Consider the following 16,695-nt stretch of genomic DNA (forward strand, 5'->3'; position numbering starts at 1 on the left):
CTACAAGAGAGCATTATCAAGCATCCACAGCAATAAATTTGAATTGTCCATGAGCTAGACAGACTTCTAGAGAAATATAATTATCAATGGAAACAAAGTAGGCCTGAAAAGCTCCAGACCTATCACAGAAAAACCTTCCCAAGGAGCACTGCTCCATCATCGTTTTCAGCCGAGCCTGAGTCCCATTCAGACTCTTGTGGAGAACAGCCCCAGGTCCTCTCATAAGACCAACATTGTTTCTGGAGTGGTGCTGAGGACGGCCCGAGCCTCCTAGCATGAGCTACGCCAGCACCCACGGAGCCACATTCCTGGTAGAAAGCTATCTTAACACAAAATATGACAAGAATATTTATTCCGGAAGAGAAGAGTGAGCTCTTTCCACTCTTAAAGATATGCTCAGAGCCTAAGTATTAGCTAGGAAAGGGAGGGCAAAAGCCAAGGGAGGATATAGGCTCCTCGGTCCTGGTAAGGTTATTTAATATTCCAAAATACACAACAAATAGCAAAAAAAAAAGTTTATACTATTATCTCATTGATGATAAAAAATACTTGCTAAGTTAAAACTCAATCAAGATTTTAAAAAATTATTCAGGATAGAAACTAAGAATAGAAAGAAAGTTCCCTTAAGTTGACAAAAGAGTATTTGTTTTGCTATTTTTTATTTGTTTTTAGTTTTTCTAGACAGGGTTTTGCTATGTAGCCCTGGCTGTCCTGGACTCACTTTGTAGACCAGGCTGGCCTCGAACTTAGAGATCTGCCTGCCTCTGCCTCCTGAGTGCTGGGATTAAAGGTCACCTCTGCCTAGCTTAAAAGAATATTTTTGTTTTGAGACAGGGTCTCACTGTGTACCTGTCTAACCTAAAACTAGCATGTCTGCCTCTGAGTCAGTGCTGGGAATAAAGGTGTGCCCATCATGCCCAGCTGAAAATGTCATTCTTAATTCTGAAATACTGAAAACTTCCCCTGAGATTCAAAATGATACAAGAATTGTCTATTAGTTTTATTCAAAAATATCACACTAGGGGGTGGGTTATAGTAGTATAATAAAGCAGACAGAAATGTGTAAGAATTGGGAAGGAAAGCAAAACTTTCATTTGCAGATAATGAATCTTCGGGGAACTATTATCAGCAGTGAGTAAGCTCAGCAAGGCCACTGAGTACAAAGGCCGTGCATAACAACTCGTCACACAACAGGCTGTTCCTGCATCACGGCAATAATTACACACATATTATAATATGTCCACACTATATGGACCAAAATGGTAAAATTTTAAACACTACTTGTCTCGGTTGGGTTTTTGTCAACTTGGCATAAGCTAGAGTTATGGGGAAGAAGAGTCTCAGCTGAGAAAGGCCCTCTGTTAGGCCGCCTCGGGCGAGTCTGTACGGCATTTTCTTGATGGATAATTAGTATGGGAAAGCTCAGCCACCCACAGCAGAGGGCCTGGGTTGTATAAGAAAGCAGGCTGAGGAGACGGCTCAGAGGTTGAGAGCACTGTCTGCTCTTCCAGAGGCCCTGAGTTCAGTTCCCAGCAACCACATGGTGGCTCACAACCATCTGTAATGTGATCTGGCGCCCTCTTCTGGCCTGCAGGTGCACATGCAGGCAGAGCGTTGTATACATAATAAGTAAATCTTAGAAAAGAAAAAAGAAAGTAAGTAGGCTGAGCAGGTCTGAGGAGCAAGCCCGTACACAGTGTTCTTTTATGGCCTCTGTGTTCCGGCCCTGGCTTCCCTTCAGAATGGGCCGCCATCAGCCAAATAAATTCTTTCTCCCCAAGGTGCTTTGGTCATGGTGTTTTAATCACAACAATAGAAAGCCAAACTATCTAAAGAGTAACTAGGAAAAATATTCAAATAATCAAAAGATAAATTTAGCAAAACATGGGCACAGAGGCTGGAGAGATGGCTCAGATATTAAGAGCACTGGCTGCTTCCCCAAACACCTGGAGCCAATCCCAAGTACCACATGGCAGCTCACAACCATCTGATGCCCTCTTCTGGCCTCTCTGGGCACCAGGCAAGCATGGTGTGTCCAGATAAAACATAAAATAAGATTAAAAAATAATAAAAGATGCTTTTTAGCCGGGCATGGTGACACATGCCTTTAATCTCAGCACTCTGGAGGCAGAGGCAAAGCAGGATTGCTGTGAGTGCGAGGCCAGCCTGGTCTACAAAGCTAGTCCAGGACAAGCCAGGGAAAAAGGTGCTTTTTAAAAATACGGATATAGCTTTTGTAAAAAAAATTATAAATAGAAAAATAAACAATTAAATATATGAGTTTATCAGGAATTAAAGTTAGTTTTGTAAATATCTAATTTCCCCCCAAAAAATTCCAATTAAAAAAAATCTAAATAGCTGGGCATGGTGACATATGCCTTTAACCCCAGCACTTGGGAGGCAGGGGCAGGCGGATCTCTGTGAGTTTGAGGCCAGCCTGGTCTACAGAGAGAGTTTCAGGACAGCCAAGGCTACACGGAGAAACCCTGTCTCAAAACCAAAAGAAAAAAAGAAAGAAAAAAGCAAAGATATAGGGTTTTATGCAGTATGCTTGTAACAAGTGACAAGGTGATACTAAAATTATATTGAAATGTGAAGGACCTACTATCTATAAACAATCTGCTACTAACAAAACTGAGGGCTGCTGGGTGTGGTGGTGCACACTTTTCATCCAGGCACACTGGGCTGATTATCACAAAGACATCCAAAGTTTAACCACCAGATGTGGGGGCACATGCCTGGAACCCCAGTGCCAAGGAGGGAGAGGCAGGAGGGTCCTGCCACAGACAAGTTTCTGTATCTAATCCAGTGTGATTGATTACGCGATGCTGCACGTGAAGGAATTCAGACTCAGAGAGACTTGGTTGGGAAAGAGGAAACGGCCTCAACAAAACAAGAACAGTTACAAAACCCTCAAATTACACGACTGACAACAAAATACCATCAGTTTTTTTTTCCTCTTAAGTAACAGCCTCACTTTATTTTCAACAAAATGCCTGCCAACTACCCCTACATACACAACCGGAACTTACCTCTCAGTCTTTCTCCCATATAAAAATGCAACCTATAAAAAAAGCAGCAGGTTCGGCTTCTAAGTCCGACCCCCACACATGCTGCCCAGCAGGCCGGCCCTCACATGTCCTGCACAGCAGAAGGGCTTCTTCACACAGGATTTTTAAAAGATGTATGCTCGGGGGTAGAGACTTAATAAAATCAATGACTTTTCCCGCTTTATCAAAGACATTCTCAAGTAAAGCTAGATTCACTTTTTCAACTACCCACAAGCTCAGTGGGAGCGGGGGACATTGTGAACACAGCCTGAGTCACTCACTACCCGGGAGAAGCTGTCATGAGCTTAGTCAGCACTGCCTTCGGACCATCGGTACAAATGTCAGCGGTGAAAGGGCAAATGACATAATGACAGTGAAAATAGTTTTGACCTCTCGGTTCTCCTGTAAAGGGCTTAAGGGAACCTCACTGACCACACTATGAAAACTACTGAGCTACATCAACTCGGAACAGTGTGGCTCCATCTTTGAAATGTAATTCCAAGCAGGAGGAAAACCACAGACTGCACGAGGCGGCTCATTTACATGAAGACACGAAACCAGGCAAAACTAAACTCGGGTTTGCAGGTGCACACTGCAAGTTCATAAAACACACTGCGAGATCTCAACACATTTCTCTTGTCACTGACACACGGAGACAAATATGAGACATGTGAAGTTTTGTGTGAGCAGGCGCACACCTATGGCGTCAGAGGACAAGCTCCAGCCTTGCTCCTCAGCCACTAGCTACATGGGGGTGGTTTTGAAACTGGGTCTCTCACTGGCCTGGAGCCCAGAAGGTAGGCTAGGCTGGCTGATCAGCAAGCCCCAGGGATCTGTGTTTGCCATCATGCCTGGCTTTTTTATGTGGGTTCCTGGGGCTGACCTCGGGTCCTCATAGCAAGCACTTTCCTAACTGAACCGTCTCCCCGGCTTCAGACTGCACAGGAAGCAGTAGGGTTAAATGCTGGATCTAGTGGCCATGCATAGACTGTATGCCCAACAGTAACTGAATATACAATCTTCACAAAAGTACAGAACACTCCCCGAACAGAGTATATTTACAGAAAAGAATTTTCAATAAAAGTAAAGTAGTGCACGCCTTTCACCGCAGCCCTCGGGAGGCAGAGGCAGGCAGATCTCTGTAAGTTGGAGGATAGCCTGGGCTACACAGAGAGTTCCAGAACAGCCAGCGCTACATGAGACCCTGCCTCAAAAACAAACACAGCAAAACCCAACAAGGACTGCTACTATATGATCATTATCTTTGTTTTGTGATTACTTTTTTTTAAAAAAATCAATAGTAAAAAGGTAACTAAGAGCCACATTTGAAATTGAGCATGGCGGCGTGTCCCTGTCCCTGCAATCCCAGAACTTGGGAGGTGGGGGACAAGCAGGAGGTCAAGACTAGCTTTTGTTACACAATGAGGTTGAGGCTAACCTGGTCAACAACAACAGCAACAACAACAGCAACAACCACCACCACCTGCTTTCAAAAGCCAAAGGCAGGGCAGAGAGGACAGCTCAGTCGATAAAGCACTTGCCACAGAAGCCTGAGTTTGGACCCCTAACGCACTCATAAAAGAGACAGCAAGGCAGGACGCGCGGCCAATCCCAGCACCAGAACAGGCAATCCCTGCAGTTCATTGAGTAGCCAGTCCTGCCAAACTGATGCGCCCCAGGTTCAGGGAGCGACCCTGTCTTTAAAAATTAGATAAATGGGGCTGGAAAGCTGGCTCTGTGGTTAAAAGCTGGGGTTCATTTCCCAGCTCCCAAACAGCTGCCTGAACTTCACCTGTCCTCTGGCCTCCACAGACAAGTATATTCCTGGATACATACATGCAAGCAAAACTCTCATACATACAAAGGAAAAATAGATAACTCTTTTAAAAAGTAACTGGGAAAGATACCTGAAGCTGACCTTCAGCTTTCACAGGCACTCACACACATGCATTCACGCACACGAACATGTACATATATAACACACACATGCATGCACACACACAAACAGTTACATATATAAAACACACACACATAAATAATAACAGGAAGAACAAAACAACAACAACAACAACAACCAAAACCGCAGCCTGGAATGTAAACACTCAGAAGGCGAGGCAGGAGAGTTGCTCTAAGTTTGAGACTAGCCTGATCTATAGAAGAAGCTCTGGGCCAGCAAAGACCTTGCCTGAAAACTACCAGAAACAGGCAAGCAAACAAAACAAAGGAGAAAAGAAAAGAACAACACCCCTGCAAATGTTAAAACCACGCCTTTAACGGCCCAAAGGTTGAAGAAGTCAGAGAAATTAGAAAGTACTTAAAATGGAATAACCAAACGCTATGTGTCAAATCTGTGAGGTGAGCTGGAGCAGTGTTGAAGAGGTCCTTGCAGGTGCAGTGTTGGAGAGGTCCTTGCAGGTGCAGTGTTGGAGAGGTCCTTGCAGGTTTAAGTAGAGGGAAGATGAAACTAGTGATCTCAGAAGTCCAAAGGGAAGAACGCACTAAACCTACCCGCAGCCAGGCTGCCTGGAGGAGGCTGCTTTATCTTACCCACACACTATGGCCAAAGCACAGGCTATCTGTCTCTATCACTGCACCTCAACCGACAGTTTTAACTACCCAGGAAACTCCAAACAAGCAGAGCAAGTGTAGCGGCAGCACCTCCCAGCCCCAGTGTCAGCAGCTCCCGCCAGACCTGGAGCGGGCGGGACCCTTTCACCATCCTCCCTAACTCCTGCTGTCAAACTCGATGCTTTGAGAGAAAACTCAAATTTGTGTTTGTCCTTCTGCACAGACCTAGGAACCATGCTTTGAAAGGCAATTCAAATTTTCACTTAGGTGGTCCCTGAGTTAGGTTGGGAAAAATCTATATATACATAAAACAGCTGTATAAACTTTTAATTATCATGAGGAATGTTTACAAATCTTTGTCATGTGGACGCCTGTGTGCATGTGTAGAGCTCAGAGGTTAACATGGCGTATCTCCCTCCATCATTTTATTTTATTTTATTTAGATTTATTTATATATGAATGTTTTGTCTGCATGTATGCACCATTTCATTTTTTTTGAGGCAGGGTCTCTCGCTGATTGGCGAGACTGGCAGCCCAGTGAGCTACCTCCATGTCCTCCTCCTGGCTCTACCTTGGAGTGCTGAGCTTTCAGGCATGGATGATCACACCGGCTTTTTATGTGAGTGCTGAGGACAATCAAGTACTTTATCCTCAGCCGCCTTTCCTTTTCTTTTTTCCTTGTACCAAGGCAATATCTCTCCCCTTCCATCGCTCTTCTGGCTCCTCCTTGAAGCTATCTACGGTGTCCACTGATGGAATTAAGGTAAAGCCTTCAGCAGAAACAGCCTGGCTCGACACTGATGTCCTTTATTATGGTGTGTGTGTGTGTGTGTGTGTGTGTGTGTGTGTGTGTGTGTTAGGTCACCCTCAGGGCAGCAGCGTTTGCTTGGCATCTCCGGTTGCCCTCCCTCCCCCACATGGCATGGCATACCCCACTCCTCCCTCCATCCCTGCCCCCTCAAGGAAAGCCTCCACATTCCTGGCATTCCTGAGGATGCCCGACCCCCTCACCTGGCGCCACCAGCTCCCCAAGTCCAGCAGGGGGCAGACACATCATCTTCCTTCACCTGCAATCCTTAACACCCCAGCCTAACACAATCCAGTGTGACTTCCTCTGGCCTCCTCCCCTGAGGCTGCAGGAGCCTCAGTTCCCAAATAAACCTGCCCTTTTTATAATTTTAATCTGCTTGGGCTGGCTTATTCCGTCAGAGGAGACAACCCATCAAGTAGTACTTTTTTTCTGAGACAGGATCTCCCCCTGGGGCGTACAGCTCACCAACTAGAGTTGGATGGTGTCGAGAAAGCCCTGGTGATCCTCGGCTCTGTCCTGCCAGCACCGGGATTATGAGCTTGTGCCACTATCCTGAGCTTTTCCATGGGTTTTTTGTTTTGTTTTGTTTTGTTTGAGACAGGGTTTCTGCGTGTAGCCTTGGCAGTCCTGGACATGCTTTGTAAACCAGGCTGGCCTTGAACTCACAGAGATCCTCTTGCCTGTGCCTCCCAAGTGCTGGGACTACACTGCTCCATGGACTCTTTCGTCAGACTTGTGTGCTCAGGCTCACGTGAGCAGTGTGTGTACACTACGGGAGATGCTATCTTCTCAGACCTTCCAGTACTTCTTGGTTGTGTTTTCACACTTCCAGTCCTGCATAAGTCACTGCACCACGCTTCCGTCCAAAACTGATGTGCTCTCAAATCTCCAAAGTCCACATTTCCATCTGACTCAACATCCTAAGACTCCACAATCCCATGAACTCTGTCCTTCAGTGGTATTAAAACCTCAGCCCTTGATCATTGCGGTTTGGATGATAACGGCCCCATCCGTTCATATATTTGAATGCTCAGTCACCAAGGAGTGGGACAGTGTGGGAAGGATTGGGAGGCGTGGCTTTGTCAGAGGTTTCGAAAGCCTATGCCAGTCCCAGTGTCTCTCTCTCTGATTTCTGCCTGTGAGATGGGATGTAAAACTCTCAGCTACTGCTCCAGCACCACGCCCACCTGCTTGCCTCCCGCCACCGTCACGGACTAACCCTCTAAAACTGCAAGGAGGCTCCAACTAACCGCTTCCCTTATAAGATGTGCCTTGGTTACGGTGTGTCCTCACAGCAGCAGAACAGTAACTGAGACACGCATAGAGCCTTCCTGCCTAGACCTCGCTCCTCCTCAGCCTGACTCTAAAGATGACCACCAAGCTGCACGCCTACTGTGCTAGTAATACGGACACAGGTTACCTGGTCCTCACTGTCCTAAAGCTAAGCCACACAGCCAGGAAAGGGACACTGCTCCTTTGTTTCTCTTTTCCGTGGCTCCTCCTCTTTTCCAGGCTGGACTGCTCCCCTAACCTGCTTTCCCAGCCCTGCAGGCTGCCTCTTCCTCCCTTTTTCTGTATTTTTCCTCACAGGGGGAAAGGAAGGGAGGGGAAGGGGCTCGGAAACTGCTGGTCTTTCAGCCTCTGCTCTGCTGGTTCCCTTATCAGCCAGACTCCAGGCCAACTGCTACCTTGTCAAAGAGCCCTTCCCTGACCCCCTGGGGCAGCCACTCTCTCTCTCAGCCTGGTTTACGAGCTTGCTTCCTTTCCTTATAGGACACCTCACAAAGACAGGGCACTGAGTCGCACGCGCCCGGACGGCAGGCAGTGTGTGCTTGGTGAAATTAAACTCGCTGGTTCTGACGGACTGAGTTTTGAATTACTTGTGAACCTCCAGTAGCAGCTTCTTTGCATAAAATCAACCACATTTTCCCAATTGCAGTGTCACTACTGTCAACTTTTCTATGTCTCTTCCTTGTAAATCTGTCCTAGTCTCATCCATTCCACTTTCTTCGGTCCCTGCCCGTCATTTCCTCAAACCTATTTTGTCTTTCTAGACTTGTTCTGTTGTTGCTATTATTATTATTATTATTATTATTATTATTATTATTATTATTATTATTATTATTTTATGTGTATGGGTGTTTTGCCTGTGTGTATGACTGTGCACCACTTGTATATCTGATCCCCAAGGAAGTCATAAGAGGACATCAGATCCCCTGAACTGGAGTTACAGATGGTTGTGAGCCATCATGTGGGTGCTGGGAACCATACATGCGTCCTCTGGAAGAGCAGCCAGTGCTCTTCAGCCTTCGTCATCTCTCCAGCCCTTGGTACTTTCTGAAACAGGGTCTTACTCTTTAGCCAAGGCTGGCTCCTCACTCACAGAAATCCTCCTGCCTCCACCATCAGTGCCTCTGCTGATGCTGGGATCCCAGGCATGAACTCTGACCTCCAGCCCATTCTAGATTCTCTGCAGTGTCTAGCATCCTTCCTCCGCCTTGCCTTAACTGTTTTCAGTAGCTTCTGAACACAGACATGGTCAGCGACTGCAGCATAGATGTCGACACAGGACGGCCACAGCCTCGGCCTCATCTCCAACTGTTGCCTCTGAAAAGCCTGGACAGTCTTCCTTCCGCGTCCCTTCGTGCAAGGGAAGCTGCTGTTGCTCTCCACCGAAACCCCGACCCTGCGCCCCTTGCTTTTCTACTCTGCATTGGCTGTAAAGGAACTCTCTCCGCTGTCATTAAATTCCCTGGCTTTTTTGCCACATGCTCGCTCCCTGCCATGTTACCCCCCCCACCCCCACCCCTGGGCACCACTTTAAAAGTCTTCAAACCGACATCTCATCCTATCCGACCACAGACAGAATCATTTACACTTTGCATTGTTAAAACGTGAAAGAAAGCAGGAACTAGCTAAGCAAAGATCGTCCCGTTTTTAACAGAATAACAGTGTCAACAGGGTGTCGGGAACCTCGGCTCTCAAGTGGTCACAGCACTATGTATAACGGAGATCGTACCACTTCCCAGGCACCACCCCACGGCTACGGGGAGGAAACACTCACATAGATAAGTCCGGAATAGTAGCGGTCCTTCAGGTTGTGCAACACAGAGGCTTCGTTGAGGCACGTCAGCTCCGCCATGTCCTCCACCTTGGAGAACTTGGGTGGGTTCATCTTCTGGATGTCGTCTTTATTGACCATTGCTTTCTTGCCGTTCTCGGCCAGCTCCACCGTGACTTCATCGCCCCGCTCTTCTTTGATGCTAGCTGCCTCAAAACCATGGCGCTCTGACGGAATCCACACCAGCTTCTTAGCTGTCCAATCAGCTTGCGTGGCAGGGTTGTAGATGACAGCCCTGTCCACAAAGAGATACCTCTCCGGATCCTCCAGTCCAGTCCTCTGGGCCATTGTAAACAGAGGGATCCGAAAGGAGTCGCCGCTACAAGAGAAGGGCAAAATTAGATGCTTACGAAATGTAAAATAATTTACAAGTCTGACTTTCTAAGAAACTAAATAAAACCCTCGGTACACATAAAACAAACAGCTAAAGAGCGAGCGAGTAATCCTCCCCACAGCCACACCACCCCCTTTTCCAAGGTAAACTCAGGGGTGACCACAATCATGCCTCTGGCTGTCTGGTGACCGTTCAAGGTCGGCCTCAGATACCAAACGCAGGGGCACGCAACCAAGTTTCCAGGTGCCCTTTCCCTCTCTATCTGCTCTATCTACCCTCGCCACAAATTACGCCAGGAGCTATGAAAAGAAACGTGACAGAAAAAATAATAACAAAACAAAGATACATAACAAAAGGCCCATGGAGTCATACTGGCAATAGTGTGACCACAGGCCATGGCTACAAAACACATGATGGCGGTCCGAGAGTAAGGGGCCAGGTCTGGGGTGTGGCGCTTGGGCGGAGCATTTGCCTGGCATGCAGGAGGCCCTCGGTTCCATGCTCAGTACAGAAGTCGAGAAGGGACACACACACACAAGCATGGTGAGACTAAATGAATGGATTAGGCTGAACTACGCCTTCTAGTTCACCCTCAGACAAGACGCAAGTCAATCCCCCTGTCGTTTCACTAGGGCCCTTTAATCGGCTACGCAGGGGCCACAGAAGACAATTGCAACTCGGCTTCAACTTAGCCTTTCAAGTATGTTGTGACGTCTGTTCAGGGATCCATTGTGTATTTCACAACTGCTTAAACTCCTGCATCTCCACCTACCCCTACCCTCACCAGAGTATCCAAATGGTGTGTAATAGTTTCCAGACTACAACAGTCTATTAAAACAGCGCTTTAAGCAGGAAGATAAGCAACTCAAAACAGATTCAGGAAGTCCCTGAAACTAAGCAGGCTCACGAGGCCTCTCCCTGCCTTGTAAGTAATGGAATAAGCAACGGAGTAAGCAATGGAAGCCGAGAGAGTGTTCCCCTCCGGTTCAGCACAGCCAAGCTGTACAGAAGACCCTCACACAGCTGAGGAGCAAAGAGTCTCGAGACCAGCTGAGCTGCCCGGGAGAAGCAGAGACCAGCCGAGCTGCCTGGATCAACTGAGGCACCTGGAAAGGACCCTCTCCAACCCGCTGAGCTGTGTGCAGTGGGCTCCAGGTTCCCAGCTTTGTGACCTGTCACCCATGCTGGGGTGGGCCTTGGTCATGCAGCTGTCTGTGAGTCATTTCTGCTCCTATAACCTCCCCCCCCTGCCCCCCCCCCACGACTCAGATTCCTGTAAGTAACCCCAATAAAACTCATTGGCTCACCAAGACAAACTTCGGCGGTATCTGGTTTTTTTGGTCTGTCCTGAGCTCCCTGTCTGGGGTGAATAGGGATGGATGTGTTGCATCACCCCAGGAAAAGTTTTGTAACACAAGACGTGTCTTCCATTAACAGTGTGTGACCCCAAAGCAAACCTAATATTCCAGAAATGATCTAACTGCTAGAGAAGGAGCGAATTACATATAGTATTCGCCATACTGAGGAAAGGCCCGTTCCGTGACTGTTACAACAGCCACTCGGTGCTCACTGACTATTGGCACGCAGGGAGAGAAGCGGAGTCTCCATGCTTGTCACGGAGACGGCACCTCGCCCACACTTGAGCAATCAGCCTTTTGGATCAAAGGACACCATGCACCTTTCAGATGTGACTTGTGCATCTTTCTAGAATCGAACACCATATCAACACTTCTTGCTATCACTCCAATGTCCAAGTTATTCCAAATTTCATAGGAACAGTTTCCAAGACTTCATCCAAAACAGCCCAAGACACCGAGTAGCTACTTTTACTCTCTCAGATCCCGTCAACTTCTCCCCTTTCCCCAGCTTGCCAGAAATATTGGGGACTCTCTGTAGGTGAAAGGGTCAATAGAAGACATCCTTCGTATGTTGCATGGAAAAAATCATAAAGTTATCCCATGTTGTAAATAGGTCAGTAACCTTGGTCTATAAATAAACCTCAAGCTCCACGCCCACCCCACCCCCGAAGTGGCGTAACCCATGAAGTACACTTAGTGAGTGGCTTGTGCGTCACTCTGAGGGCCGATCCACAGCCTTCTTCAGATTCTCAAAGGACTATCTACACCCTGAAGGACCAACTGCTGGCAGTGGGCAGAGACTCTAGCTGGCTCCTTAAGCTCTGATAAAGGTTTATTTCAATCTAATAGCTGGGATCCTTCAGAGATTGTCACATAAACCCCGACACTCCGGAGCGGCGGGCGTCAAACTGCAGCACAGGTTAGCGGCCCGGGAAGGCTCACTATGTGCAGCTGCTGGACCACATCCCCAGAACTGCTTGTTCAGTAAGTCTGGGGCGAGGCTCGAAAGTCTGCATTTCCTCCTCCGCCTTTTGAAATAAGAGAAATTTATTTTATGCGTGTGAGGATTTTGCCTGCACATATGTATGTGATGTATGTGAACCACATGCAAGCTTAGTGGCCATGGAGGGCAGAAGAAGAGGATGTCAGATGCCATGGGAAGCAGAGCTGTGGTTGTGAGCCACAGTACAGGTGCTGGGAACTGAACCCAGGTCTCTTGCAAGAACAAGTCTTCTTAACTTAACTGCTGAGCCATCTCTGGAAGTCCAGCCCAAGATTGTATTTCTGTCAAATTCTCGCCTGGTGCTAACGCTATTGGTCCTGGACCACTTTTGACAACCACAATTCCACAGTTCTCTCCGGCTACCAATATTCCTAGCAGGCATATGAGAACAGAACAGTGAAAGCCAATGTCCGAAACTCATCCACAGCCAGTGTAAAGAATGTGCTGATGCTTTAAGGACTACAGACTCGAATTTTAAAAGAAAGAAAATGACCTCCCTTCTTTAAAAAGAAAAGTGATTCAGGTTATTAATAAATCTACAAATAGAGATGCTATCACTTATCTTAAACCTACATTTGCTTCCTAGGCAAATATGAGAGAGAGGGCAATACAGAAAGCATTTGTGGGCACACATACAATCAAAAGTATATTGGCGGGTTATTAGCAAGTCTTTCTATTTAAATTGCACAGTGGTAAAAAGAAGTTTGGGGATTATCTCAGATGAATTTGAGGAAAATAATAGGTTATACACTCCACCTTTTGGAAATACAGAATCTATTAAAAGTGTGAAAAAAACCTCAATTATATCAAGATGAGTTTATCTTGCTCTTTGCACACATGGCATTTGGGAAAGTATCCTTGTGTCCATAGGTGTGCACACAGCACTTCTCCTTGGGTGTGGAAGCACGCTTAAATTTGGAAGGCAGATATAAACTAGAGTAATTTAGCAAGTTTAGGGAAAGTAAGTTGTGTATTTTTGGTTGTTGTTGTTATTTTATCAAATGGGGGAACAAATTTGTTGGTACATGTTGAAGACGCTAAAATGCTAATTTAATGTGGAAAAAAAAACCTAGCCAATTACAAAGTTGTAATCACCACAAGCTCCTAGTTTTGTGAGAGAAAGATAACATACACACACATTTTTGGTTTTTTGAGTCCCAGGCCTCAGAAGCCAGTAAATAGGTGAGGCTGGTTTTGAACTCCTAATGTTTTTGCTTCCACCTACCAAATTCTAGGATTACAGATGTGTGCCACCACGCCCAACTTCATCTATTTTTTAAATGGAGCCAGTTCTTTGGGTCTTCAATTGGGCAGTAGCTTATGAGCTATTTTTATTTTTAACACATCCACATTCTCTGCACTAAACCCTGTGGGATGGTTACCTGTTCCATACTGCGTTGGCCATTTAACCCGGTCCCTGGTACATAACAGAGAATCCAGATCTTTCTTACATAAGTGGTCCCCATCTTTATAATTCACTTCAACTCCTCACAGCCAAAAGCCTTCCCTCCTGACCCAAATGCTACCCTTTTACACTTTCTTTTCAGGTCAGTCTAGCAATTTAATCCTTCCTTCTCCTAACCCTCCTTGCTGCCCTTCTGGCAGTCTCCTCGACCTACCTAGCAGCGCACCACAGGGCTTACTTAGCAGGTAGGAGGTGGTCCTGTGCCCACTTAATTCATAGTTCTTGAGGCCAGGAAAGATGTTTTACTGAGTTTAGCTTTTCCCTCCTGCTTGCCAAGTATATTGTATTTTTTCACTCCACTGCACATTTGGTATTAGATCTGATTTAAAAATGGTATTTAAACATGTACCACTTGCAAGTATTTTGCCTTGCTGAAAGGCTAATACCACAATTTTTAAAACAAATAATCCTGTTATACCTCCCTAATTACATCCAGGCACTACTCTAAGTAGTTACACATATCAAAGCCTTACTCCTCACAAGAGGGGTACAGGATAGCTTCCATTAATAACACCATTTTACAAATGAAGAATCTGAAGAATTCTGAGAATAGACAAGTCACTGGCCCAAGGTCACACAGCAGAGGTCACAAGCAGCAGAGGGAGGCTTGAGCCCAGAGATGAGGCTACAGTGATGAGAGTGAAGGGAGAGGAAAGAAAACTTGAGAGACGTGCAGCATACGTATTACTTGTTACCAAATTTTAAAAGCCTGTCTACCAATAACAGGCTAAAGATTATAGGTTTAGTCAATGAGCACGTTAGTACAAACTGGCAAAGACTTTACACTTTGAAGGAAAATGTCTACATTTAAGAAAGGGGGAGGTGGGTGTAAAAAGAAACCTCTGTAGTAGACAGACATGCAGAGAATTTGTCTGCGTCTGGTGTCACCTGGATGAAATCATTTATCAGTGTATATATGAATTTGCCTCCTAGAGCCGAAGTTCACACCCCTGGCATTGGTTGTAGACCACCACCCTAAGACCAACACCCAGGTCCTTTTTTTTTTTTTTTAACTTAATGAAATGTCACCTAGCAAAAATTCTCTGCTGCCTCCCAACATCCAAGGTAGGCGTCGGGAGAGGAAAACAACTCAATTTTATGATCAACCTGAATGCAGAAAAGCAAACAAAATAATGGCTATTAATCCACCCTAGAGGATGCTTCTGGACCGGACGGCCTACGCGAGAACTGCCCCAACCTGTGTGGTGCTGCCTACCGCGGAGGGCACTGGTATTACAGAACTGCAAAGATCTCTTAAATTATCAAAATCCTAATTAACCAAACAATCACAGACGCAAAAGCTAAGACTGCTAGGAAGCCCTGCACTACCTCCCAATTAATAAAATATTACCAAAACTTGCATCTCAAGCCAGGGATCTTAAGTCCTCATAGGTGATAACAATGTACATCAAACGCTGAGGCATAGAGTCTCTCACCCTACAGCGTGCCCTTCAAATCTTCCTCCATCTCGCTCTCTATTCAGTCTCTTCACTGTAATGATTTCCCTGCGGAGCCCAAATACATAGCCAAGCACTCACAGGTCACATCCTTTTGCCGCAGAAGCTTGTGGTATATCACACAATTGCACCATACGCTTTCTGCCGATAAGGATGGGAAGAGCGGAATTTAAGATGCAGAAGTAAGGAGATACATAAAATGGCCACTTTTCCAGAACCGGAGACAGACAGGGCACACTTAAAACATCAATGCACGGAGCTAAAGGAATTCTTAAAAGAGGCAATTGATAAAGGAGATGAAACAATGAATAGATTATAAAGTTTTCCAGAGTCAGATAGGATCAGGAATAATTAGACCTCACCCGAAGCAACCTTAGTTTCAATGTTTAAAAAAAAACAAAAAACAAAAACAAAATCTCAGCATAGCCCAAGTATTATATTTAGTATTATTTTATTCAGCAAAAACCAGCAGTCTTTGTTTCATCCGCAGTCTGGATCTACCCCGCCTGCTTTTCCCTACCCCACCCCAACCTACCCCACCCCCTTCCATCCACCGCAGTGATCTTGAAGAGAGCTGCAGAGGCCCCAAGAAACAAGAGATAACGGTCGTAGGCAGAGACTCGGTTACCCCAAACCTCACCAGCTCAGGTCAGACCCGCCGCCGAGCGGCCACCTCCTCCCTAAGGCCCCAGTCCCCAGGCAGGCCTGACTGGGGGCCTCTCGGGTCCCTGGGCCGCATCCGCCCACCAAAGGCCCACAAAGCCCCGCCAATGCTTCAACTTCCCTCCGACCCAATTCCACTTCGATTTTATGGGATCAGGGTGTGACCCCCACACACACACACCCACCCCCAACAGCAGAAAGCCGGGGAGAGATTCTGCGGCGAGCTATTACCAGATCACTTACACAATAAAGCGATCCAGCGGCGAGGGCTGACCCTCCCCCCCGGGCCGCTCCGCTACAACGCGCCCGGGCCACATTTCCCGCCTCGTTCCCCTCAACGGCCCAGGCCTCGCCCGGCGTCTACCTCCCGGTCCCCCAAGGTCCCCAGCGCGCGTGGCAAGCCTTCTAGATCTAGCCCTCCTTCCCGTCGCACGCTCCCCGGACCGTGCAGAGAGCTTCAGCCTACTGGTCCCTAAACCTCACAGATCCAGGGTCCGCCTTCTGAGTCCTAGGGGAACCCTTCAGCCGCGCCCGGGGAAGTCTAAATTGGCCTAACCCACCGTGCAACCCACCCAGGGGCCCTTCCTTCCCGCGCCCCCAGCACCAAGATCACACCCAGGTCTCAGTCCTCTCCTAAGGAGAGGACAGAGACACGCCAGGCGCCTCCGGCCTCCTGCTAGGGCACTCGTCTCCCAAACCCACGCTTCCAGGGATCCAATGCAACCAGGAGTTGGTCCCCGCGTCCCCACCCCCCAGATCTCCATCCTCATCCTCTCCAAGGGTCGTCCTCGCGCACACCCTGGCTCTGATCGCGGCAGGGGTCTTGCTCTCAAGGACCCCATGCTCCACCCCTCCCGGGGGGTTC

The 16,695-nt window shown here is 47.1% G+C and overlaps 1 protein-coding gene across 1 annotated transcript in view; it reads right to left on the reverse strand.

Moving 5' to 3' along the window:
* Window positions 1-16,094, reverse strand: part of MYH10 (myosin heavy chain 10) — a 135,947-nt gene extending 119,853 nt beyond the window's left edge. Inside the window, 2 exon segments of the mRNA XM_084761535.1 lie at window positions 9,494-9,869; window positions 16,074-16,094. Coding sequence (XP_084617661.1) covers window positions 9,494-9,838 — 345 coding nt within the window. The 5' untranslated portion in view covers window positions 9,839-9,869; window positions 16,074-16,094.
* Window positions 16,095-16,695: the final 601 nt, after the last annotated feature.

This window comes from Acomys minous, assembly GCF_964271855.1.
Source record: "Acomys minous genome assembly, chromosome: 16".
NCBI classification, from domain to species: domain Eukaryota; kingdom Metazoa; phylum Chordata; class Mammalia; order Rodentia; family Muridae; genus Acomys; species Acomys minous.